General features: G+C 42.0%; 1 protein-coding gene across 9 annotated transcripts in view; it reads right to left on the reverse strand.

Moving 5' to 3' along the window:
* The window catches only part of LOC137184583 (ERC protein 2-like), a 156,238-nt gene that overhangs the window by 28,107 nt on the left and 101,127 nt on the right, over positions 1 to 27,004 (reverse strand). For all 9 annotated transcript variants that reach the window (XR_010928686.1, XM_067592385.1, XM_067592389.1 and 6 more), the window contains 3 exons: positions 17,358 to 17,505; positions 11,341 to 11,502; positions 7,106 to 7,171 (listed from right to left, as the gene is read on the reverse strand). Coding sequence is in view for 8 of the 9 variants with exons in the window: in XM_067592385.1 (XP_067448486.1) it covers positions 7,145 to 7,171; positions 11,341 to 11,502; positions 17,358 to 17,505 (337 nt within the window). In the remaining variant the exon portion in view is untranslated. The remainder of the gene's footprint in view (positions 1 to 7,105; positions 7,172 to 11,340; positions 11,503 to 17,357; positions 17,506 to 27,004) is intronic.

Consider the following 27,004-nt stretch of genomic DNA (forward strand, 5'->3'; position numbering starts at 1 on the left):
ATACTAAAGCAATCAGGATAAGGCAATTTTTGAGGATCAATATTACTTAAAGCTAATCTGAGATTATGAAACTCAGCAAGTGAATCAGTGGTCATAAATGAGAAAACACTATAGTGTAATTTCATTTAAATACCTGAGATACAAAAATAAATGTGTATTGTCTTCTGGCAGACATGTTTGTGCACTTGAACTGAAACACCCAACAAGTGTTAAATTTTACTAAAGTTAGCTAACAATACTAAACAAGCATGACTGGAAGAAACACTTAACCACCTCATTGTAGCATCATGCTTCACTTATTTAAGATGGTGAGGTCAGAGCACTGAGCAGTACACAAGAAAAAAAGAGGAGACACTGACATCATCTCTTGAATCGGGAAGATCTATGAGACTGTGTGAAAGAGGATTCTTCAAAAAGTGCTGGGACCAAAATTCAAAATGCCCTGTGTCGTTTACTGTTTTTTCTTTGGCTTTTCTCCAAATATATCAATATCTCACAAAAACAATCTGGAACTAAATTGCTGATAAAATGAAATCCTTAAATAATACTACTGTAAAACTCATTTTAAAAAGTAACTAAAATAAAAGTAACTAAAATAACCTGGATAGCACTGGATACCATGACTACAGTACCAGCCACTCAGAATTGCTGCCCCCAGCCGGCTGCCAGCCGGATATATCCATTCTCCATTCAGATACTGTAAGCATAGATGTGTATGGGCCCTGTTATGGACCAGCCAGCAGTTCTAGGCGGCTGCATCTGTAGTGATAATCAGGGTGTTGCACACTTTTTGAAATCAAATTTAATGCTTTTTAAGACCCTTTAAAGACCTTGGCAGAGAACATTTAATACCCTTTCCACAGCAAAACGAATGCACGTTAGGGCTGAACTTTATGTCTGAAATCAATTTGACAATATTAATGGGGATATTTTTGCACGCAATGAACTGTGTCCCACTGTTACACTTTACATTAGTTAATCCTGTTACCTTTGTGAGAGCAGGTGGCAGCCTGTCGAGAACCAATAAAAAAAAATATCACAAAAAGAAAGAGCTGGACTGGACTGAGTCACGACTGCAGACCAAACCATATTTAAATAAGTGAATCCTGTGGGGAAGTATGTTTCTCATGCAACTAGGCATCACCTCAAAATTTAAGACCTACCATAATTAAAAAAGACATTAAAAGACTAAAAAGACTTTTGAAGACATTTTATGACCTTAAATTCTGAAAGTCTAATTTAAGACTTTTTAAGGATCCGCGGGAACCCTGATGATGCCCGGGCTCAATGCCCACTGTGGCTGGAAGAGGATGCTGACTTAGGCCATGACCAACGACCAAAGGACAAATCCTATTTTGGTCCGAGTTGGCTGGTTTGGGTGAGAGAAAGATCTATGACTCTAGAAGTGAGCGTTGGAGGAGAGGCCTCTGAATCACCACCAGTGGATAGCAGACCTGTAAGGGGGCAGTTGAGCAGAGATGAGACAATCTACTGACTGCCAAGCTCCTCAGATCTGTATTTATTAGCTGTGCTGCCCTCCACCTGCTGTGCTGCCCACACGTAGATTCATTCCAATTAGATGAGCACATGCATTCAAATTTTCACAGCATGGACAAACACTGATGAGCGGGGATTTACCGGTGATCATGGTACTAGAATTACAAAACCAGACTATTAATCTTCGTTCCTGAACATTTGCAGGGATTGTGTGTGTGGCCTTGTCTTAGCGTGTGTAATGAGTGTGTTGTGGGTGGGGAAAGGGAGCTTACTCAGACAAACTGCCTTATGATCCAAACATCAGGTGTCTAACTGTCCTCTCCTTCACACAACTTCAAGAAAACCACAAAAAAAAACAGGAATAAACTTGCCTGTCTCATAACATTGCCCTTCCTTCCTTTCCTCTCACCACCACCACCACCTCCTCTGTCTGCTGGGGCTGAAGAAGTGTCTCTGGGTCTTGTCTGTCTACAGCTTCACATCATGACAGTGACAAAGCAACTCTATCACTGCTTTTCATTTGCCTACTTAAATGTAATAATGTGTGTGTCCTTTTTGAAGTTCAATACATCAATTAATCATAATGCCAAAGTATAACTAGAGTAAACAAATGACCAAGGTGACTGGAATGTTTTGTGTTTGTCTTGCCTCCGTTGCACAATGTATTATTGCATAGATGACGTCTTTAATTTGTCTGGCTTAAAAACTAATAACGGGGTTTCAACTGCATTGGTGGTAAAATTTGAGCACTTTTAAGATAAATATTTTGTTATCTTTCAAGAACTACAGAACCCACTAGTCTTAGACATGGTTGTGCTGTCAAAATGTCATGGGAGGTGTCATTTTTGAATGCTAACAACATAATTGTTTTGCCCATGTTTCTCTTCACACACAGACACACAGCACTTTGCACGTTCACAAGAAGAGGGGGGGCGGTTGGAAAATAATCCAGGTGTTGGTTCAGGGTGCATTGAAATAGATACACATACAGCACACTCAGATGTCAGTTCTCAGGTGTTGCTGACTTCTCTCCACTCATGTTAAACCTAGTGGAACAACCTTTGACCTCACAGATTGATGATGCTGACAGCTGGCTGAGGGATGGCCTCGGTCAGACGCCTCTTCTGACCCCCAAACTGTGGTTCACTGGTCACCAAAGAGACACGGCGCAGCACAGCTACACACATGTACGAAGAGACACCCACAAAACCAAACATTACCCATATGCAAATACAAGCGCGTACTCACACGAGCACACATGCTTACACACAATCATACATACAGGTTGAACTTGAAGAAAGTCAAATTCAAAGCCGACTAAGACCTTTTATGACCAGTGAGAAATACAATTTTCAAAATACATTCAAGCAAAAAAAAAAAGTGAAGTAAATGACAACTTCCTATTAAAAACCTAAGTTGAATGTACGGACGTAGTTTACTGTTTTGATGGCATGTGTCATTGTCTTGTTTTGTTTCCTGACTGTACAGAATAGCTTCCTGACAGAGTTGTGTTGAAAACATGGTGCAGATATTTCTTCAGGCGACTTGTGAAAATACATGCCATCAGCCAAGCTAATTAATGCGTGGGGTAATAGCTGTTTATACTGGAGATTCAACCTGGCACACAGAGCAGAAAAAGTGACAGGGCCGGCTCGTCCATTTAAGACGGCAGAATGGCTGAATTCTCTTTGGAGGCCAGTCATGATTTAAAACTTTATGATAATTCAATAAACATGATAAACATGATGTTTAAAGCATTGTTTACTGTTGAAAAATAGGAAATATGAAAGATATGAGAAACAGACATTCAACTGTAAACTGTTATCATTATAGCTATGAAACTGCTGACACAAAGAGGTGATTTAATTTCCCACAAAAAGAAGAGTCATCTCAACTGCTGCAGGCCAAAACTGTTGTGATCTTAGCTGTAGAACTGTGGTTACGGAAAACTAACGTCACCTCTAACAGCCATTATTGAATCACTTCTGGTGCACTGCATTTATGATTTGAAGCTCAATTTCAATTACATAAATCAAGAAATCTACAAAAATGAAAAGAAGACTATATGGCCAAATTTTATTTTGTTTACAAGGTAAAAAAAAGCATAACCTTTACAAAAAAACCTAACTTTTTCAGATTTCTATAGGACCTATGAAAACTTTTAAAGTTTGTGTTTTTTCCTATATTTAATTTCAATACTGGGTTAGCATACAGTAAGGGCAGTGGTGGAAAAACCACTGGAATCCTTTACTGAAGTAAAAGTAGTAATACTACACTATGAAAATACTCCATTAGCAAAAAGTAAAAGTTTTCATGATGGAGAAAAAATGGCCCCTGTAAATGTCGTATTATTTCACACTATATTACTGGATTTAAATTTTTATCATTACTAATGCATTAATGTGTTGAGTGTGAGTCCATTTCAATTATTCTCTAAACTATAGGGTAGTTCAATCTATAAAATGCATCATATTCCATAAGATGATCATATGTTTTGTGTGTAAAATCTTAATCTGTAAAGTAACCAGTAAATATATCTGTCAAATCATTTGAGTGGAGTAAGTTTTATGGACTTATATGATACGTATAAGTACATAAGTAAAGTACAAGTACCTCAAATATGCACTTAAGTACAGTACTTGAGTAAATGTACTTACACTGAGCAAGGTATAATTTAACAAGATAAATCCTGCTTTAAACTTATTTTTGCTCAGCAGGATAAACACATCATAATGGGCTTATCTGTACATAGTGTCCCTATTAGTGTTCCAGTTCCCCACAAAACTCCAGACAGAAAGTAAAGGGGCCACCAGACGCCTCCCACAGGCCACCGCTTGTGGGGGATCTAACCTCTTGTCAACCAGTTCCCTGCTTCCATGGTTGCTGTAGTTGTTTGAGTTCATGAGTTTCATAAGCTGTCAGTTCAGTTTTGGTAGTAAGGAACACTTGGGCTTGAAGGTAGAGCCAAACAGCCAGAGTCTGGCAACTGAGAGACAAGCACGAGCATTTCTGTGACACACTAGCTAAATAGTATTTCAGAATAATAAATCGGATTAAGAATCTGCTGCCCAATCTCACTTTCCCTGAACTCATACTCTACTTTCAGATTTGCTTAAGGCTTGCATACACACATGAGTGGAATACTTACAGACATACACAGTGTAGACACAAACACTGCATTCAGTACAAACACAGCATGGGCAAATGAAAGCCATCTTCTTGACTTGTTTTAACCTGAACAAGGCCTCACTCCTTCCTGCATGCACACACACACATGTACACAAACATATTTCTGTCCCCACTTGGAAAGCCTCTCAGCTTCTTTTCGCTTCATTCAGTACAAATAACTTCACGGTGGGATAAAAGCATAATGTTTCCAGAAAACCTCTTCCCCCCACTCTGCTTCACTCTTCTGGCCCCATGTTCTCTCTCACTTTTTCCTCCAACCCCCTTCTCTTGTGCTCTCTGTCCAAAAGGACATTCTTATTTCATTAAAGGGGGGTCTGGGAGGCCAAGAGGGTAAACAAAACCTCTGTAATCAACAGCAGGACATACACAACCACAATGAGCCAATCAGAGCCCAGTGTTCTCTTAGACAGAACCATAGCTAACCAATCCAAATCCACACCTGGACGCTTACAACTCGAACTTGCCAACTTAAACTCAGCACTTAGGTTTGTGTGGAATTCAAAATGTGGCCTCGCACTGGGAGTCAAGGTTATCCATAAGAAACACCAATCAAAGCAAGCATGCATGCATGCAAGGACACTGATACACACACATACACACAGACACACAGATCCCCGGCTATTTGTCTATCAGTGCTGTCATCTCTGTTTGCTCACATTAGGGAGGGCTCACTCAGGGACAGGATATGGGGATTAGGTCTGGCCTTATTGCGCTGTAGCTACACACCGCTAAATGGCTCCCATCTGTTCTCCCATAGAGGATGGCTAATACACGTTAGCTGCGCTCACGTAGTGCACTGCCAGAATAACAGCAGTGGATAGATGAGCAGCACTGATATCGCTAGCCACAACACCACTCTGCGCTAAAGGCTAATGTGCCTGGCTTATTCTATTAGATTGGGATAAGAAGAACTAATACACACCCACACACATTTACACACATGTATACACATGCCATCACGATATCTGATTGGAGATACTGAAGCAGTAGGCTAGTCACGGGTCCAAGTCTAGGTTTACCTTGAAGGAATATACGTTAAAGCAGTGCATGCTAAAATCTGGGGAGAGGTGGAAAGAACAGAAGTGATGGAAAAAGATGGAGAGATGGAAAGAGAGGGAGAAAGGGGGCAGTGTGGTCTGTTTCATTACGGTGAATCCTGACACTGCTGCATTCTCAGCACACATGGACTGGATTATAGGCTATGTGGGCTGCTCCGGCACTGTATAGCTCAGCAATGCTCTCTTGCACACATACACACACTTGCAAACGCACACACAAACATCACGACTAAACACACACAAGCTTTACACTGCAGGAAGACAAACCATTTGCTCACACACAAGCTATAGGACTCTTAATCCCAAAAGCAGTGCTAGGGCAAAGTGCACAACTACTAAGATATTGAGGTTAGAGAGAGAATCTGCTTGTGATGGTCCACCTGTGGATTACTGGGGGAAAAGAATGAGATGCACTGGAAACTATGAGTATACCATGCCTGGTTTTCTCTCTCATTCCCACATAAATACATAAGCACCCTTTTTCTCTACCTTTCTTTCCACGTCTCTCTTTCTCAGTCTCTCATCTCTCACATGTATATTTATAAATCTTTTTTTTTTTCTTTCTGTCTCTCTTTCTCTTACACACACATGTATTAGCTCGGAGCAAAATTTAACCCTCCCTGCACAGACCTCTTTCTGCACGTCTGCGTTCAAAGGCATCCTGAGTCTATGGGGGGGCTTCGATATAAACCCCCCCCAAAACAGGAATTATCCTTTATGACTCTGCATTCTTCATTTTATGCTTTTTCAGCTTGCAGCCTAAAAAAAAAAAGCTTCATGACTGTTCTGTGTTGTATTGTAATTAACTACCCCACACACTGGCACACAACAGGGTGGGGTAGCGCGGTAAAATTTTACTATGACTGAAAAAGCAGAGCGCAGAGAGACAGACTCGTCCATCTCTGGTTTTTCTCACTGTGTCGTTTTTATCACCTCTGGACCCTTGTACGCTCGCTTTAGGCTGCTTGGTGTGTATAGATCTAATACCACGCAGTTACCTATATGGCCACAGAGTGTGTGCACAGCATGCGGCACAACCAACATATGAGGCTTTAACAGAAAGGCAGCCATAAACCTCTGAATCAACTGAGGCTCTTTACTTGACTGAACTTCATAAGCAATGGGAAAAGGAGCCGGGTTCTATTACACTCTCTTCTGTCAGAGTTGGGTAATGGTGTGGTTATTGTGGTACCATCAATGTTCCCGGCTAATGGTTACTCTAGCCCACTGAAGGCTATTGTGTAGGAGATCATTAAAATATCTGGAGCAGATATACAGTATAGTACTACACCCTGGCAAGGAGTAGATTAACTCTAAAATTGGTAGAAAAATGTGGCAATAGCTGTGCAATAGAAACTCACTGTGAACAAATGGATGCAGGGTTCCCACGGTGATGGCCATCATGCCCATATTCCCTCCTCGTCATCCTGAGAGAAAAGGAAGGGAAAAATGTAACCGTCATTATCCTTCCATTAATAATTACAGTTTACATGTAGTCAATAATTTAATTTCAAAAGACACCAAAAATTGCATGTATGTGGCTAAAGACGGCTTCCCTTTAAAACCAAGTATTTATTGTACAAACTCCGGCCCAGCGGTTATGTCTTTACAAGTAGAGTCTCATTGCCTATGGTCCTCCTAACCCCCTTTGGGTTTTAATCAAAACAATCCTATTCATGTTCCTCATTCAGAAAAACTATGTATGATATCATGAAATGCTTTCCGCGCTGTGATTGTTAGGAACCAATAACTAAACACACAAGGGGTTTCCTTGGGGCTGAAACTGTGCAGACAAGAGCCCTGCTAACAGGGAGGCTAATTCACTCAGACACTAACATTACAATGGTTAGCATGAGCTGGCAGCCCACTATAGCCAAGCCCTTGCCTGCGTAATGCTAAACTAGAGTTCGGCAAAGCAGAGTCTGTGTTAATGCTACACAAGAGCAAAAAACACAAGGGTCTTGGCTGCAGTCCACGGTGACTTTGGGTGGACTGAGTGGTTGTGACAAGCTCGGTAAACTCAGTAGGCTACACCTACAGTAAGCAGCTAAGCTATAGATATAATGGCCTTTCAGTTGAACATGCTAGATGCTAAATGCTAGCATGCAGTGAATGGCTGTGACAGGCCCTGTAAACAGAGCCAGACCTATAACCACTCATTCTGCCAGGTTAAACACACACACAGGCGCGCGCACACACACACATACACACAAACAGGCCAAATACCATGTGCTACTTCTCATAAACTTGAAGCAGGCAGCATGTTAAGGCTTAGAAAAAAGAACAACAACCCAAAAGAAAAGGTTGTATAATTCTGACTCTGATAAACACTTTATGGCTGTTTTCTGTTTCCTTCCGAGGTTGCTGCCAAGTATCTGGCGGTGGTGCTGGCATGGCTAAATGAGAACAACATGGACACAACATGCCCGTCATACTGCACACACTCCATGCTGAGACACAGACCTGGAGAACATCTCATGAGGCTAAATCCACTTCCTATGCTTGTCTCCTACAATTAGATTTCACCTGTTCTTCTGAAGTCCATCACAGATTAAGTAGAGGACAGGGAGCATAGTTAGAGGATTGGGATGGACCCACTAACTGTCTGTACCAATGAGCTTTGAATGACATGTGGTTTGGCTGTATGGACAACCTACTCCAGTGCATGCATTTATGCTTACATGTCTTGAATGTGCCAGCTGGGTGTGCATGTGATGTGTATGTGAGCAAATGCAAATGCAATAAAATAAATAAATTAAAAAAATGCAATGTGTGGTTGCTCTCATGTTATTCATGGCACTAGCTGAATCTTGGAAATCCATTGTGGTCTCCGGGGTGAGCATGCAGACCCTCTTCATCATCATTATCATTATCATCATCAATCATCCTTCTAGTGGCGTTCCTGGACCCAGCAATGCACTGAACCACCGGCCTGGCCGCACTCAATATTACATTTGCAATGGGAAAGATGGAAGGAGAGAAGGGACCGAAGGGATTAATGAAAGAGACAGGGAGACGTGGAGAGAGGTGGGTGGGAAGAAAATACACCCGGAAGAACTGTGATGTTAAAGGAGTAAAAAAAAAAAAGAGGGGGAAGAGGCATGATAAAACAAAATGAGTGGCAAAAAAAGTGTAAAAGTAAAGAAAGCAAGATGGAGAAGAGACAAAATAATAGAGAGGAAAGGGAGGGAAACAGAACAAAGTGTTGAAGAAAAACAAATAGAGTGATTAATCACATTTAGATGAAAGAAGGAGATTAAAGGAGATGTGGAGTCCTGTGTTTGGAGGGAAAACAGTCTCAATTCAGGGACTTTAGTGACATCCAGACTGTGTGACCTGACATACCCCATCAACACTGCACACACACACACACACACGCAGACAAACACACACCTCGGGGCCCTTGCCCTGACCTCTGCTGAACTTCCCCATGAGGTCAAAGATCAAATATGAGGGAAAGCCATGAGGTGAGACTGACCTCTGCCAACAGGGTCTGTTGTTTGTTGTTTTTGAAGTGTGTGTGCTTGACACAAGAGGAAGAGCTACAGAGAAAAAACTTGCCAAAATAATAATCTGTTTAGCTGTAGCTTATGGACAGAAGGGGGTGACGACATCTTGATACACATCATTGATATGGACATTTTGTTCCCATGCCTGGTGTCAGCATACTTAGCTAGATCTAAGTCATTTGCAAAATGACACTTTTGTATACAGTGTCTTTCTTTTCATTTTTCCTCGAACGCATGTAACATGTGAACTGTCACAGTTGCCTTTTATAGACATAAAAATTCAACTTTTAAGAGTATTATTCAGCCAATCAACACAGATTTATGAGTTATTTTGTTATTCCCTACATTCTTAACAATATTTCCCAGCAACCCTAATAATACTTTCTTTGCTAGGCTTTTTCAGTCCAACTTGAAAAGTTGAAATATCACTTGGAGAGAGCTACTGTTTCATATGTCAAACACTATAAACATTGCTGCAGTAAAACAGTGCTGGGTAGCCATACTGCAGGAAAGATATTTATAAGTGAAAAATAAAAGGGGTAATGTGTGATACTAAAAAGTGACCCCCTGCAGCTCACAGTTTAATATGAAGCCTGCCGTGGTTACAAGTATTCTGCAATACAATAGAACAATGCAGAGACTTAATGGCTCGATAATATTATTTTAGCAATTTAGATATGAAACATAACATAACATAACCTATAACTACACAGCAAGAATTTAGAAGTGGTCCTTATGGGATTATAAGGTGGTTTTAAGTGTTAAGCTATGTTCCATGTGATCAGTTTCCTCACTCTTAATGTTCATATACTAAAGTGTGAATGCCATAAATATCTTAAAATTAGATGCAGATTCATTCTTTAGTTGAGAAAAAGGATGCAAATGTTCATAAATAATTCAAAAATATACCCTACTGTAATATACTGTATAACTCAAGTGTGTCCGAGATTCTTGAGCGAAAAGTGTGCATATGGATGTCAGTCAACACCAGACCCTCACATTCTTTTAGGAATCAAAAATAGAGTCCTCACACAGATGTAAACTGGCTTAAAGAATATTAAAACCAGCCACGCTGTCTTCTTACCTACAGCTAAGCATGGGGTGATGCATGGACGGGATTGTGTGCTTGTATGCACGTGCGCGTGTTTGGAAGGTATTAAGTGGAGGGAATCCCCAGTGCATGTTTGACTCCAATTTAGACAGCAGTTTCAGAGACATTCTAGAAACATGTAATAGTGCATATCTGATAGAACAGATGTGGGAATTTAGACTCGGGTGGAAATCCCCAAGTATTTGTCTTAAACCCTCAAACAAATACACACGCATTTCATCTTTATAATTTGGAATCCCCCCCCAATTGCAGCCTCTTGACAACAATAGAGCTGGGATGCATTTAAATAACTAGAAGCTTTTATCAGCTAATGGAAAGACAGTGAAATCATCTCTGTCATTCTTTGAAAACTGCTTTCTCCCGATAGCAATATCATCTGGTTACATAGTGTCAACAAAGACTCAGGTGTGCATCTCCAAATGTGCATATATATACACACACACTCACATATACAAGCATGCACATGCCTACACCATGCACACAAGCACTTTGTGCTGATAACAATAACAGTTTGTTCTTCTTCAGCTGTCTTCAAACAGACACATTAAGTCTGTCCTCGGGGCAGTCTGGATATGATACTCAGACAAGACTGAATATGATACTCAAAAGGAGCTCGTATGAGAGATGAATGATATATAAACTAATCTCGCATACAGATCCCATCGATCATAAATGCTCATTTGGCAGCTCTCCCCTTCAGGCCCCTTATCTAAATGATATGAATAACTCTGACTTGGCAGGAAGTATCGGGGTTGAGGGAGAAGAGACAGGGGAATTTTTGTGCTGCCTGGTCTGACCACAGCTGACTGGTGGCAGCGCTGACAAATATGAAATTGCATCAACTTTAAAAGCATGAAGATGAGAGCCCGCAACATGTCAACTTGTGTAAACAAGCACAGGCTTTAAACTGGTTGGCTGGAGGTTGAAAGTGTGCCTTTGTGTGTGTGTGTGTGTGCGTGTGTACATTTATATTGACCTGGTCCATAGGGGGTCTGTGGTTGGCATGGGGGGGCCCTCTCGGCAGGCTTCGGTGATGCACATTTGCTGGATGCAAGTGGTGAGAATGGTGAGGATGATGCTGGGGGTGGATGTGATCTTCCTCATAGTTATCCGCTATCATCTTCATTCTGCTCTGAGTCTGCAAAAACAGGAGATAAACAAGAAACTCTGTAATGTATAATTATAACATGAGTAGACTAGGCCATTCATTACCCCAACACTGCTTATTTGTTCCTTGAAAATGTTCTCGGGGTCTGATTAGGCAGAAGGAATCTTGGTTAGTGGGAAAGCATCAAAGATGATAAAAACAGTGCCGCTAACGACACTTGACAGGTCATAAATTGAGTGAGTCGGAGTGCCTGATGAAAATATCGTAAGGCTGTCAAATGTCAACCATATTGCAGATTATCATTTAATTGGATTAGACAAATCATAGTAAGAACAGTTAGTGAGTGTTTCATGTAGCCTAAGGCCACAGGCGTTCTGGCCCGAGTGAAGCACTCACATTTTAGATGTCATTGATTAAAATTACACACAAATATGCATCTTTCTGCATGCCTGTAAATGGGCAAGTATGACTGTGTGTCCTTTGTTTGTATGTGTGTGTGTGTGTCAGCGCATCTGTGTGAGTGTTTGTGGAAGAGGCTGTCATACTGCCAACATCATTGCTTTGGAGAGAGATAACAGCCTAGGCTGACTAACATTAACAATCAGCTTAACTTCAGTGAGGCCAGCTGTCTGGGAGATAGACAGAGACAGAGTGGGTGCAGATGTATTGACAGGCTCAGCTTTATTCCCTTAACTACAGATAGTCCCCCTGAGGGCGGACATGACTGAAGAACAGGAGGTGGGATTGTGTATGGGATGAAGATGATTCGAAGGAAATATATGCACAAACCTCTCTTCCAAAATGTTGCGGCTTGTCTTGTTTAAATGAAAGACAGCCATGGTAGTAAGAGACAGAAAGCCTGAGTCAGCTGCGAAGATAGGAGGGAGATGCGGCCTGGGGACATTGCCGCTGAGATAAGGAGCTAAGGCCTAATGACTGAGGAAATGAGCCAGTCAGGATCACAGGAGAGGATGTGGCTGGTATTAAAGAGGTTAGCAATTAGCTTAAATTGGAGAAGAGCTACTTAGATAAGGCGAGAACACTGACACCCTGGCGAGAGGGAAAGAAAGAGAGAGAGATAAAGATGAAGAGTGAGGAAGGCTCAGACAGACACCAGACCAGTGTTTAGAGCAGTTAAAGGCTAGGTAGAGGTGTACGGCCCTCCTTGACCTCAGGTGTTCACACTAGCAGGTGCGGCTGGGTGGGGTTGGGCCGGCCTCAATGCAACAGTTACAGAGCTGACACCTGTCATTGAGGACAAGGACAATTACTATCATATACAGTACCATGCAGCTGATGAATCCACTGTACTGCTTCAATTGTGTAGGTGCTTCCATCCAGACTCTTCTACTGTACAGTGCTAAATACTATAGTTGAACTGTCATGGAGAAATATTTTCAGACAGTGGCAGAGGGTCAAAAAAGCTAATATGTGTTTTGTCCTTGCTGCTGATCTAGTAAGAACCACATTACTTATTCCCGCTCATCCAATTACAACAATATAGAGTAGCATAAGAAGCCAAAAGTGCGCATGTGTGTGTATGTGCGTGTATTTAATATTTAATGACTGAGACACAAACACAAATCAATGAAGTGATGAGTTGCTTCTGGAAGAGTCTGATTGTGTGGTCAGGATTAGGGTTGGGAACCGAAAACCAATTCCAAATTAGAAGCGAATCTAATTTGGTGATAACCCTTTATTATTGCAAACAAGGGCTATATATCTGCAAGGACATGGCTATCTGCCAGGACCTGTCTATGTCTTGCATCAACGCAACAGTGTGTTGATTTGTTCAGATATGAGCGTGCATGGCTAACGTCACAACAGTAGTGAAAGATGGACTGTGGTAAAAGTTCAGAAGTGTGGCTTTGCTTTATTAAAGAAAACAACACAGCGAAGTGCAATGCATGTGGGAAGCTAATTAGCTGTAAGTTAGGTTCATGGCTGAACGATTTTGAAAAAATATCTAATTTGACTGATATTGCAATTGCAATCCGATTTGCAATATTAGAGGGAACGATAAATTTTACATCTTCATTCTCATTTTCATTGAAAAACATATTAAAGTCCAGATGAAACGGCATTTCGAGAGTGTCTAACTTACGTTTCGTGACATATTTCCGAGTGAAACAGGATAGACAGGCAGGACATATTGTTGGGAGAAATTTGATTTGAATGTTGAAAAGTGGGTGTGTCGTAATGAATCTTGGCTCTGTGCTGCTAAAAGTTAAAGATTGATTGATGGGTGGATGTCATGATATTATTGATTGAAATTGGTTGGTTCATGGCAATGTAAGCATGTTATATTTTGTTTTACAAGAAGAAAACATGACTGGATTTTGATTTTTTTGGGGGGTGCATATATTGTTATTGTTGAACAATATGACAAGGATGTAATCTAAAATGGTTTTGAAGGCAATTTTCATTTCATCTTGACTTTAAAGTGATTATTGTGTGATTTTTGTGGGGATCTGTACCAAACAAAGATGTTTTGTTAAATCTGTAGAATATGAGGCCTGGACATCTCTGCAGCACAACAGTATTTAATTTAAAATGGTATTTTGACAAACATTTCACCTTTAACAAATATTGCAGATATTTATTGTTCAGCCTTAGTCAGGTTTCACAGTAAATATGATCAAACATTTCAGGCAGCACGGTGTCAATCTGAAAGAATGTTCAGTGTTTGATGTCTTGTGGTCTCCAAGCTCAAGTGTGTCATCAGCCAGCGCCTTGTGAGAACCTCCAGTAGAGCTAGAGATATCAAGCCATGACACACTGTTCTCTTTAGCAACAAAGGGAAGACCGAGGAGTGACAAATACCAGTGTCCACAAGAAAAAGTATGAGCTAACTGTTAAAAATACTTTGAATTTACTTATTTTCATGAAACAATAAAAGTCAAAGTGAATATTTAAAAAAATAAAGATATTTTTGTTATGTAAACATTTGATCTCTTTTTTTTTTTACCATATTGGAATTGAAACTAGGAATCGATAAGAACCAGAATCAGAATCAGAATCGATAAAATTCAAACAATACCCAACCCTAGTCAGGATACCCCACATTTGGCTATCCAGTTCATTCAAACAGACAGGCACACATGTGGAAATGCACACACATACTCTCTTCTTACAGACATTTTCCTGTGTGCATGTACAAATTAGGTGTGTGCATATAAAATGTAGTGGAATGTGTGTCTTTTAATTAGTGTTAATTAGTGGTTTTGCAGAGTAAACAGCTCTATAATGGCCTCCAGACTGCCTGTACATCAGGCAGCCTGGAATGGGCACAGGTGGCACTACTGAGGAAGAGTAGAGCAAGGTAGAGGAAAGGAGAGGAGAGGAGAGGAGAGGAGAGGAGAGGAGAGGGGAGGGGAGGAGAGGAGAGGAGAGAAGGGAGGGGAGGAGAGGAAAGGAGAGGGAAGGGGAGGGGAGGAGAGGACAGGAAGAATCCATTATGGTTAGAGAAGTCATTGAAGACATTGGCATCTCATACCATAACACATTTTTCCTATACTGTATGTCTGTCTGTGTCTGCATGTGTATCAAAGTGCAGTGGCTGGCGTAACATGGCAGTGATGATCCCTCTGCTGTGCTCGCAGCTGCATCCAAACCTCAATTCGAGCCCTCTGTAAATCATAAGCCTGTCCTGATTAGAGCAGAGTTTTATTAACACATATGGACACAGAAGGCTGACAAGACAGGCCTTAAACGCAAAGGCAGATGGGGAAAGTCTGCACAATCTTCACAACACTTTCTTTATTCTTTATTTCTTTGATCCGGTCTGTGTGTGTGTGTGTGTGTGTGTGTGTGTGTGTGTGTGTGTGTGTGCAACATTGCTAGGCTATCCCAGTAAAAATTGAGTAACACAGTGACCCAGCTCTAAGCAGGCAGATTATTTTACATAAGCCTGTGTCTATGGCACACATATGAGAACACAAAATCCATCTTTTCAGCATAGAGAGAGGATGGATGTTCAAGTGTGTCCAAAAAGAAAGGGAGAGAGTGAGACAGAGAGGCAAGAGAGAGGCAAAGTCACTGAAAATGACACACCATTGAGATTTACAAATTAATCTTTTCTCAGCTTCAAAGCACCAGAGACGTTTGGCCATCCATCACTAGGATGGGACCACTCCGAGAATTCCCACATGGGGACACATTTGTTCTGACTCTCTCCTCAGGAAGTCTAAACACTACACTTTTCATGTGTGTGTTAGTGTGAGTGTGTGGCTCGCCCTCAAAGGCTAGCAAACTGTCTGAGAAAGGAAAGTTTATCTTAGACCGCCTGCTTTATGAACACACACACACACAAACACACACGATGTTCCAAAAATGGGATGTGGGGAGGTCAGATAGGGCACTGCTATCTGTAAATCTATCTGCTGTCTCCAGATCAGCTTTCTCCTAAGAGACTCTGAGTCCCATAATTCTTTGGCATTTCCTGGTCAGTTTCCTTCCGCCATTGGCTGTTGAGGACCTGAGGAAGGCAACCTATCCTAATATGTGTGTCAATGGGTCAGAAGACAGAGAGCGGGTGTGTGTCACGTTGAACAACATAACCTCCAGAGAGCTCATTCTATGGAATGAAAGGAACCCAAGTAGTGTGAGGACTCCCTATAGGAATTACTTACCTTACAACCTCCTACACATGAATAGTTTACAAAGTCCCATACTTTTATAGCCCTAGTGCTAGGTGGCCATAGCACTGCCTGGTATACCTTTGCACTTAGCGGTAGTATTTACATGATTTTACATGCATGTGTGCCTTTTCAGAAGCCAGGTATGCATGTCTGGGAAAGAGGAGACAAAGAAAAAAATTCTGTGTAATTGCTGCCCACTCTTCTCCCATCCCTTCCTTCTTTTCTTCTCCTCTTTTCCCTTTTCTTCTCCACTCCTCTACCCCAGGCCCAGAGGCAACATCATTGCAATTAGAGCTCATCACATCATCAGGTGCACACTAACTGCTGGTTACCCAACGGGAAAACATGACGCATCCAATGGCGATAAACAGATAATAGGCTTTCCTTGAAATTCCTAGAATGGAATTACACCCCCTAGGAACTGTTTACCGTTTATGAGACACGAACAAACATAGATTGGCACTTAAATGCACACCCAGCCACTGCATCTGTTGACTTTTAAATGCACCAATGTTTCCCAGAAGCGCCTGTGACTCAGGAGACCGTATATGTGGACTCCCTGCTGTTGGCTCATTATCATTAGCATTCATGTTAGCTCAGTCACTGATGTGGTCTGACCAGACCTTAACGACCCACATACCTTCATCAGCCATGTTGAGCACTGGGGCAATATGGGAAATAGGTGTGGGTGCATAGGTATGCGTGTGAGCGTGTGGGGTGCTTTTGCGTAAGCTGACCAGAAGATATAAATCAGAAAAATATGCTGGTGACTCACCAGTGATACCAGTGTATTGCATCTAATCACTCTGGTTGCAACATTGTTGTTAAAACACTAGTTTTCCTCATGTGTTTGTGCCTGTATTTGGAATCACAGCTCCTGTGTGACTGGTTTGGCTTATGATGACTGAATACAGTTACTGTGGTTTGAGGCGGGGAAGTCTATTCTGTTTATTACCAGGAATTATTAACCTCTATCTGCTCCTGGTTTTAAAGTTCAAAAGTCTGCCCATGAGGCTGTTTTAATGCAGGCAAGGCTTCACGACCTCCAGCAGGTTTGAATTTGTAGCCCTGCTTTGATTCAAAAAAGCCAGAATCTGTCCCAAATGGTGACCGCAAGGGCAGGCACCATATGATTCATGCATAGACCAGTCAACCTCTTAGTCTATGAGCGCTGTAAGTTTAATTAATCGCTTATATCCGCACGTATAACTAGCTTGGTGGTCGCGTGTGGTGTGGTGGATGTACCTGCTGTTTGAGCTGGTGCATGAGCCTGTCCTTCTCCCTCTTTAGAGCCATTACTTCCTCCTGTGCTTTCTTCCGTTTGGAGGAGGATAACTCCAGCAGGGCAATGTTAGCATCCTTCTCACTGATGGCTGCCAGCAAAGCCTGCTGCCTGAGGGGGTGAGAGTAGGAAAGACAGTGTAAGACAGGGTAAAAAAAAAAAGGTTAACAGGAATGTTAACATAAATGGTCAAAATATTTTAAAAATGATTCATATTTATTCTCCAAAGTAAAAATGAAAAGTTGTTTTATAAGTAGAAGACAGACAGGTGGACTGCAAAGAGGTACAGACACAAAGCACCCACATCTGTAGCTGTGGGCCCTTGTACATGAGCAGCTGTCACAGTAAACTCACTCATTCCAGAGCTCATTTAAACTCAGACAGATTCCACAGAAAAGACAATCTTTGAAGTGGTCTGTTAGGTGCGGTATTAGTGGTACCACTGTGTGACTCACAAGCACGTAATAATGTAATAGACGTAATAGAGCAGACCGAGGAGGATATGACATCTTCCTTTTCTGACCGCTGGTTACCACAGTGTTTGTGTGTGTTTGTGTGTGTGTGTGTGTGTGTGTGTGTGTGTGTGAGTGAGTGTATATATACAAAGGAGTGGTGGGGGGTGGGGGAGGGAAATGACTCCACAGGTGCAGATGAAATTCATTATATACACACAACCGGACATACAAATTTACACCCCCAAGACACAGGAGGATTGCCTTGCGTAACCCTTCAAGAAAAGTCTGCGTCTTGGGAGCAGATTGGTGATGACTACTCTCATCGTCAAACAGGATGTCGTAAATCCAGTGTTGTGACAAACACACACTGCCATTGACCCCAGGCACACTGTAAAAAGTATGATTAAAAAAGAAAAGGAGACACAGACACATAAAAGAGAATACTGCATATAATCGGCCTATTTTGTAAAGTTCATCTGAATGACCGTCGCAGGAGTCTCAAGCTGTCTAACTAGTGTGTAGGCATTGAAGGTATTTTAAGTTGGATAAATATAACACGGCTGAACTCCAGACTCTTAAATTGCATTTGAAATTAGGAGGGCATTAAACCAGCATGGTAAGGTAATGTGTGGGTTTGTGTGAGGTAAGGGGAGGAGGAAGAGGAGGAGGAAGGCTGCATTCAAAATACACTTTGGACTCAATTAAAAACTGACCTGCATTGGAGTGTTTTTATTCCATGATTTAAGTCCCTGCAGAAATAACTCAATTGCGAAAATAAACATGCTGAACTCAGAATAAAGTCTTGCTGGCCTGGGACTCCGCATTTAGTGTTTTTAGTACAATTATCTGCACGCCGCATCTGGATTCTGGATTCTCCCATTCAAGACCATTAATAGGCCACTGTGTGTTTGTGTGTGCTCAAGTGTGTGCTCGCATTTGCGCATGTATTTGCGTGCGCATGAATGTGTGTTCTGACATGGATCGGAGCGGCTAATCACACCATTAATCACGGAGCAGAACCAACGTGACACTTTTCGTCTCCCCACACCTCCGCTGTTATTTCTTTTAATGCCCACTGTAACGCGAACACACACACACACTTGCACAGACTGACAGTGGACTTGTACTAGAGCTTTAGACTGTAGGCTTATTCTGCTTGACCTGGTCTCTAACAATATAAAATGGGGAAAATAATTCTTTATGTTTAAAAAGATTCACAGAAGAAATCCACAGTAAAAAAAAAAAAATCAAGCAACAGTGCAACTGATTTTTAAATCCCTCTTCATGTGGTCCGATTTCACATCCATGGCATAAAAAAACCTAATGATGAATTTAACATTGTATGGCACAATGGCAATCCCAGTTCCATTGCTTTATCTTTAGCTGTGTTAAATAGAGTGAAGAGGTGATACACAGAGTCATATATGGGCAAGGAATGCAGCACAATGTGTCCCAGTTCATAAACAATGTGTCAGATTAACAGCTCTAACCGATGGCCATCTTTACACCACACTGCCAGACATGTAAACTCCAACATCGGATCACATCCCAGTATTATCACACCCACACTTTGTATCCCCTTTGGAATTATCTGCATGCAAACACGGCTTGAGAATCTAAAAATACACAAAGAATAATTGCGCACTAAACTGAATAACATGGTCACTGTTGGGAATGAGTCTGCACTTTTAGAATACTCAAGGAATCTGGTGGGTGATGCATTAAGTGCAGGACCAATATGTTGGAAGAAATTAGTGTGGTGAAAGGTTAAGGGCACTCACCCCCACCCTAGTTTTAAAGGGGAGGTTTATCTTTTCTGTGAACGCATCTGAAAGAGCTAAACAGAGATCCATCTCTTTCTGGCCACCGCTGAGTCTCTTTATCAAGGATTGTTTTACTCCCATTCATCAAGTTGTCTCTGCTGCTGATTAATTACAAAATAAAAATAATAATGACGTGATACTTTGTTGAATATAGCTTGATTAAATCACGCTGGAGCTTGTAGAGATTCAAGTGTTTTGTTCAAGGACACTTCACCAGAGTGTTTATTGTCTCATGATGCTCTCCAGCTTAAGAAAAGCCAGTGTATTCTGACATTTTAGACCATTGCAAGCTAACCCTCTCTGTGGAATAACAGCGACTGTAGACTTCTGCAAGGAAGCTCTACTCCAAAAGAATTATGTTGTCCTTTTTATGATCAAAACATATGCTGCTGTCTGTCTAAGACATATCTATATCACCTACATTCCTTAGTACAGGTACAGACCTCCCAAGTGAATTATTGTCTGACCCTTGCATGTTCTGAAGCACACAGAATTAAACCTTTGAATCAAAGTGGCTGCCATGCTTCAGTGCAAGTTAAATCACTTCCAGTCTCTACATTAACACAGCAGATTACAACGCTGTCTCCCTGTGGGTGCTCTCTGAGTGGTACTGCGGGATTCTGCTGAGTGATGTCTTCCTAAAACAATAAAAAAGGGGCATTATTATGATTAGCCAGCTAGTAAACTTTGTCTCCCACATCCTCAATCAGCGTGGTGTGCATATGGTGTGTGTGTGTGTGTGTGTCTGCATGAGTGTGCTGATTAGTATTGCTAACAGTCTTTGAACCTGAATCACACTAGAGTATTTAATCACATCTAATTTGAGTGGCCATTTGGCCTTCGATGTAGAACACACTTGCAGTGTACATGAATCTAGCCGACAGGATTCATCTATCAGGGACACACACATACAGACACACACACACACACACACACACCCACACACACACTAAGACAAATGCTTGTGCTGTATCTGCTAGCTGATCTTGAGTGGGTGAATCCTCTCTCTTTCCTCCCCTCTTGTTTCACTCCCTGCTTAACCTAGACTTGGCGTGTCCTGGACAAACAAAGGATTATCTTCATTTCCTGTCCAATTGAAAGGGTGACAATGGGATGGTTTTTCATGAAGAACTTGTGATTAGTCTTCATAAAAGTCAGACCACATGCACTGAGAAGTCATAAGGCACACCAATAAAGGACAAATAAATCCCGCTGCTGTCGGTCTGGTGTCAAAAATCTCATCTACTTTAGTTTTTCTATTCTGCGAGATAACAGTATTTTGGCTGACAAGATCAACATAATGCTCACATTAACAGTTGTACATTTATGTACATGTCACATGCCATCTTAGTTTCAAGATTGCGAGAGAGCATGCAATTCTCTGTAGAATAGCAAAAGCTGGACTGACATCTTATTTATAAGGGGTGAAATTCTCAGCTCGACTACAACATGTGATTCCAATTGAACCTTCATGGTCCCTGGGACATATTGAGACATTTGGATCTACAGAGGTGGGAGATGGATGGCTAAAGTACATGACCATGCGATGAGAGGTGAGAGGAAAAGGAGGGGGGCAGGTCAGCGGAGATGGGATGGAAAGAAAATATGGAATGCAAAGAGTGGAAGAAAAGAAGGGTTCAGAGACATGAGGCAGAAGGAGATATTCAGGACAAAGGAATGAAAAATGAGGAGCGAGGACTTTGATGAAGACATCTTGGAGGTGGGGCTGCTGTCGAAGGACTGTGATGTCACAGAGCAAATGGGAGATTGGCAGGTCAGACAGATTTCTCTGTGATGAGGGGTTAAGATGGGGTTAAGAGTGAGCATAAACACATATGCGTACTTTTGCACAAAACAGATTCAAAGAAAGAGGATGTTAGGGGAGGTATATTGTGGCTGTGAAAGAGGAGAGAAAGCTGAGAAAAGGCAAGGATATGGCAAAATATGAAGACAATAGAAGCGGGGAAAGTGTGTTTTTGACAAGAGTGACTGCCACCTGTGCTGCATGAGAGAGAAAAGAGGGAAGAAAAGGAGAGGAGGAAGGGAAGAAAGAAGCAAAGGTAAAGATTTAAGAGTCCCAGCCTACCCTAAATCAGCTCAGCGCACTTCATGTTGTTATTCCTAGGCGTCACGGTTGAGGGATATGTGTTTATAATTTGTGTTATGACTTACTTGAAATTATGAGTGTGGAGAGTCAGTGGGACAGAAACAGATGCGTCCGTGTGATGCCCGAGGGAACCATCAATACTGTCTGCCCCTAAGTGCAGTGTGTGCATGTGTGCGTGCATTTGCCTGTCTGTGCACACATTTGTCCTTTCATGTCCTTGTGTGCATGTGTGATGTATTTTGTTAGCAAGAACATGGGGAGCCTACTAATATCAGTTCCCAGGACATCCATTATAAGTTCTTCTAGTTTGTGATCATGCCTTTTCCACCACTTAACTGTCCGGCTCTGCAGAAACATTCCACGGGCATTTTATGGCTGTTCCTTGATTGTGAGTGTGTGAAGGTGCGGCACAGGGCCGGGGGCCCCTGGCTACGAAGGACTGGAGGCCTGTGGTGAGAGCAAGCAGAGGACATGAGAATGGGGCATGGTTGAGTGACACTGTTATTTATGGCCATGGAACACTGTGTTATTTACAACTGAGGAGGTAGGGAAAATGTCTATTTCCAACATAAAACACACGCTCTGGCTTCATTTGGTAAGCTTACTGCAAAGCCAGTTGAGATGCTAAATCTGTGTTTCAACTCTAAATGTGGGTTAAATGTATTTTTATGAGGTCCAAGTTCTGGCTACCTCTGGTAGGATTAGCTCCATGCTAACCCGTAGCAGCTAACCTGCAGCCACATGCCAGATCCACCTATTACCCACTTCCTTCAGTGTGTTTGCCTGGATTAAAGCCTATATTTATCTTAATCTAAAAGATAGGATTTAGCCACACACACCACAAATAATACATGCATGCCTGTCTTGTTTGGAAATTCATGTCAACTCCAATATTTCTCCTGAGCAGTTATATTAGACATTACATGCTAATCCTGAGATTTAAGCAAGAATGCTAGACTTTACATGCTAACCTTGAGCTGTGCTTCCCAAGAAAAATCCAAGACAGCAGATGGTTCTCCCAGAATTGGGCCAGGTTGTGTGTGTTTTCACTTCACTAATAAAATATACAACCCACTTACTCTGCTCACCCCCCACTCCCACACTAGTACTCTGACCGGTGGGAGGGGGGTGGTGGTCTAATTGCAAGAGTATGTATCAGTTTTACAGCAACAAGAGGGAAAATACGAGGGGACAAAAATCAACAAATCTGCCAAAACTAGCCAAATGTTTAGAGTGGGAGCAGGGACGAGGAGAGATGGCTGACTGCTCCCAGAGATGAGCAGGACCAGACGGCCACCGCTGCATTCCAGCAAGAGAGAGGGGGGAGATAGAGATAGAGAGACCCAGACAGAGAGCGAGACCAGGTGGCTATGTGTGTGTGCATGTGTGTGACAGTGTGTGCATGCAGACAAATGAAATGAAGAGAGCATTCTAAGTTTCTCTCCAAACTGACTTCTCAATGCATTGACACTATTAAAAGACATAAGGATGCCATTTAAAACTCATTTGTTTTGATGCAATTGTTCAACATTTTGGAAAATATGTTTCCAAGAGACTGGGATTAAAAGATCAATATCAATCTCATGTCTGTGTGTGAAGTGCAGAGCTGGATGATTAGCCTAGCTTAGCATAGCAGGGGGAACAGCTAGCCTGGCAAAGTTTAAAGATATCCCAGCCAACATCTCTAAAGATGAATAATTAATGCAATATATCTTGTTTTTTTAACTAGAAAGGTTTTTTTTTTTTTTTTTTTTTAAAAAAAGCGCATTTGGGATTTTTGGGGAAGTTACAAGCTGGAACTATTTCTTGGCAAGCAACAGTCTAGGGCAGTGACTGTGCTTGTGCATCCCTCCGTTTTATTGTTGCAATGAGTTTGCCAGGTTTGGTACCATTGTGTCTGTACCGAGACCAAAATCTGTACTCAACACTAGAGCGCACTAAACCAGGGATGTTAGAACTACTCTGGAGAAACTGTTGTTTTAACTCCACCTAAAATCACAGATTGACAGTTTGATGTCTTCTGTTCATATGAGGATTTGAATGTGATAATTCATAAGTTTAAGAGGTGTCGGTAGGTGTATTTTTCACTTTGGACAGAGCCAGACTGGCTGTATCCCGCTGCCTCCAGTCTTTATGCTAAACTAAGCTGAACACATTGAGACTCCAGGTCTGCATTTAATGCAGAAACATAAGATTGGTATTGATCTTGTCATCTAACTCTTGAAATGAAAGAAAATAAGCGTTTTTCCCTAAATGTTGAACTATTCCTTTAATACACACCAGCAGAGGTTGCCAACAGTCTTTGACAGAACAACTAGTAAAAAGTCCTCTCTCACTTCCAGCTTCATTGCATCTCCTTCTATGGATCACCAAGGGGTCAGATAGATTGCTGTTGTTGTAAAAACAGCGTAGATAAATAAACAAGGCTAAGAGGGATGTCAATGATGATTGTGATGTCACCAACAGCTTTTTCTCATTTGGATGACCTTGGGTAAATGTCTGCCCATGTTTGCTTGAATGTGTGTGTGGGTGTGCTTTTTTCCTCTATAACCTCGGCCTTTCACATCAAATTGGGAAAAAAACAATCCATATCAGATCAGTCAAAGCCACTGCCATTCACCGGAGGTGTCTGGCACAAAGCCCGCCTACGCAGCGTCGACCAATAAGGTGAGCTCTGACCCTAAACCTCCAGGGACCATCCCGATAGCTGAGCAGGGTTTTACAATTCTCTTTAAAGGGGAGGTTTGTTTTCTGTCTTTATCGTCGCTCACCTGACTGACAGTGTCTCCCCAAGGCACAAGAACAAAACAGGGGGCTGTGCTGTACCACACACGAGTAGTGCTCCCCTGCCTCGCAGTCAGACACAAGTACAGACACACATACACACACACACACACACACACACACACACACATACATACACACACACACATATATACAGCAGCTGGGTTGTTTAAAGCTCCCTGTCATCTGAGAGAGAGGTGAGGGTCACAAAATGAGTAACACTGCTCCAGTCACACTACTGTAAGAATACACACACACACACACACACATACACACGCACACACGTGCAGGGAGAGAGAGAAACATACACACATATGCAGCGTGTTAAGACGGAGCACTAAGGCCTCAGTATAAACACTGATGAGTTATGTCCCCTTCGTCTGTCTCTGATCCAACCAGAGCACTGTCCCACAACCCCCTCCTCCCTACTGTTTTAACATCAAACGATGAAACTATACAATATGTGACAAAGGAGAGGGTTTTGTTGAGGTCATACCATGTGAGAGAAAATAAGATGGCCGATTCAAGAATTTAGAGCTGTCACATTCACCTTCTATTGCTTTAATGTTTTTTGTAACTAATTTAGTCTATAAAATGTCCAAAATTAAGAAAATTGTCAGTAATAACTTCCAACACACATTCTTAAACCCAAACACATTTCTTTTAAAGTGAGGTCAACCAGAGAAAAGCAGCAGATCTTCACACTTAAAAAGCTGGGACTAGTGATTATTGTTTAAGTAATCAGTTGCCAGAATTGTTTATTTCTCCTCATTTTTGTTTCAGCACTTGTAACACTTAAAAGTGAGGATTCTGTGTCATCTTTTCTGGTTCCCTCTCTCTCATTGTAATACATATAACTAAAGCAAGCTTTCTTTGAGTAAGATCACTGTAAGATTGTTAAAAGCCAAACTGCCAAACATGATGCATAGTACCAGTCAAAAGTTTGTACACATCTTCCCATTCCCTTGAATAAGAAAGTGTGTCCAAACCTTTGACTCGTACAGTATGTTTCTGTCTTTCTGTACCGGAGTGAGAGGAGCTACAGTAAAGCCTCTACTCTAAACTGTCAGTAATGTAAACTGAAAATACCAAGAGGACACCTTCTGTGTTGCGTCATTTAAAATGGAGGTCCACTGTATTGTCTTGTGTGTTCCATTGTGTTAAAATAACCTTCTGTCAAATAGTCCATCACAGGCTCTCCGACAGGAAGGCCACCACAATCTGCTGTACTTCTCTCTCTCCATCCTCATTCCATCACTCCTTCTCTCCTCCCTTTCTTTCGCTAATCAAAGAGAGGAGCCACTCATCGGACAAGAGAATGGCATCACCTCCGCCTTGGACTTGGACCTCTCTATCATTCGCTTGCTCTCTCCCTCTATCATTCTCTATTTGGCTCTGTCGAGCCCTATACTCACTCCAGAGTGGGGCTAAATATTAAGTTCAAGGAGGTTATGCAAACACGTTGAAACAGCCATCCTTGGCCTAAGTATTACCCTGAACCCTTCAATTACCCGCCTTGCTTTCCTCTCTCCCCATTCCTCCTGCCTTTCCTGTCCTCTGTACGGGTTCTCTCACTCCGGTCATCTAACTGCAGCCTGGAAATACAGCGCACACTCATGACGTGGGGCCAAAAAGCCTTAAAATATCAGGGGCAAAGAGTACAACATAGTGCAGCACTATAACACATGCACACACACACACATACAAACGTGTACCCAAAATACACACACACACAAACCGATGAAAGACGGGTCCAGAAAACAGTGGGAGCGAGTACCCCTGGTGTATTTTCTCTGTGTTCCAAATGTAGGGCCTGGCGGTGGACCACAGCTGAACCACAGCCGACATGCGGTGGAATGGGAGGCCACCACACTCACTTCCCTTAAAGGAGCCATAGAGAGACACACACACACACACAGGCGATCACAGAATAACACACATACACACACACACACACACACACACACTCAGACAAACATATACACACATGTTCAGCAGTTTCCTGGATAGCACTGTCATGACGATGGGAGTCCATGTTTAAAAAGTGGTTTGAGGTAAAGGGACAGATCTGTATGGGTTGTTTCCCACAATGCTTTGCCAGACAATTACACAACCCAATTAATGTGGTTACTACAGCACAGCTAGGACTTTACTCTGTGCAAGCAGAGTGTGCACGTATGCGTGCGTGAGAGAGGAGATGTGTGTACGCGCTTTTGGCCTGTATTACTCTTTATTATAGCTTTCCTTGGAGCTTGGACTAGTCGATTTCCCGTCAGTGTGTAAAGGACACGCAAGGTCACACTAACATTCACCCCACACTCCATCAGCCAATCACAGCCGCATGAGCTCAACTTTTATAAAAGCAGCACCGCCAGAGAACTACAATACCCACAATGTGTTGTGCCCGTCTTTCCAGCAGGGAGCTCTGTTCCTTTCACAGA

The sequence above is a fragment of the Thunnus thynnus genome, chromosome 6 (assembly GCF_963924715.1).
Source record: "Thunnus thynnus chromosome 6, fThuThy2.1, whole genome shotgun sequence".
In the NCBI taxonomy this organism is placed as follows: Eukaryota; Metazoa; Chordata; class Actinopteri; order Scombriformes; family Scombridae; genus Thunnus; species Thunnus thynnus.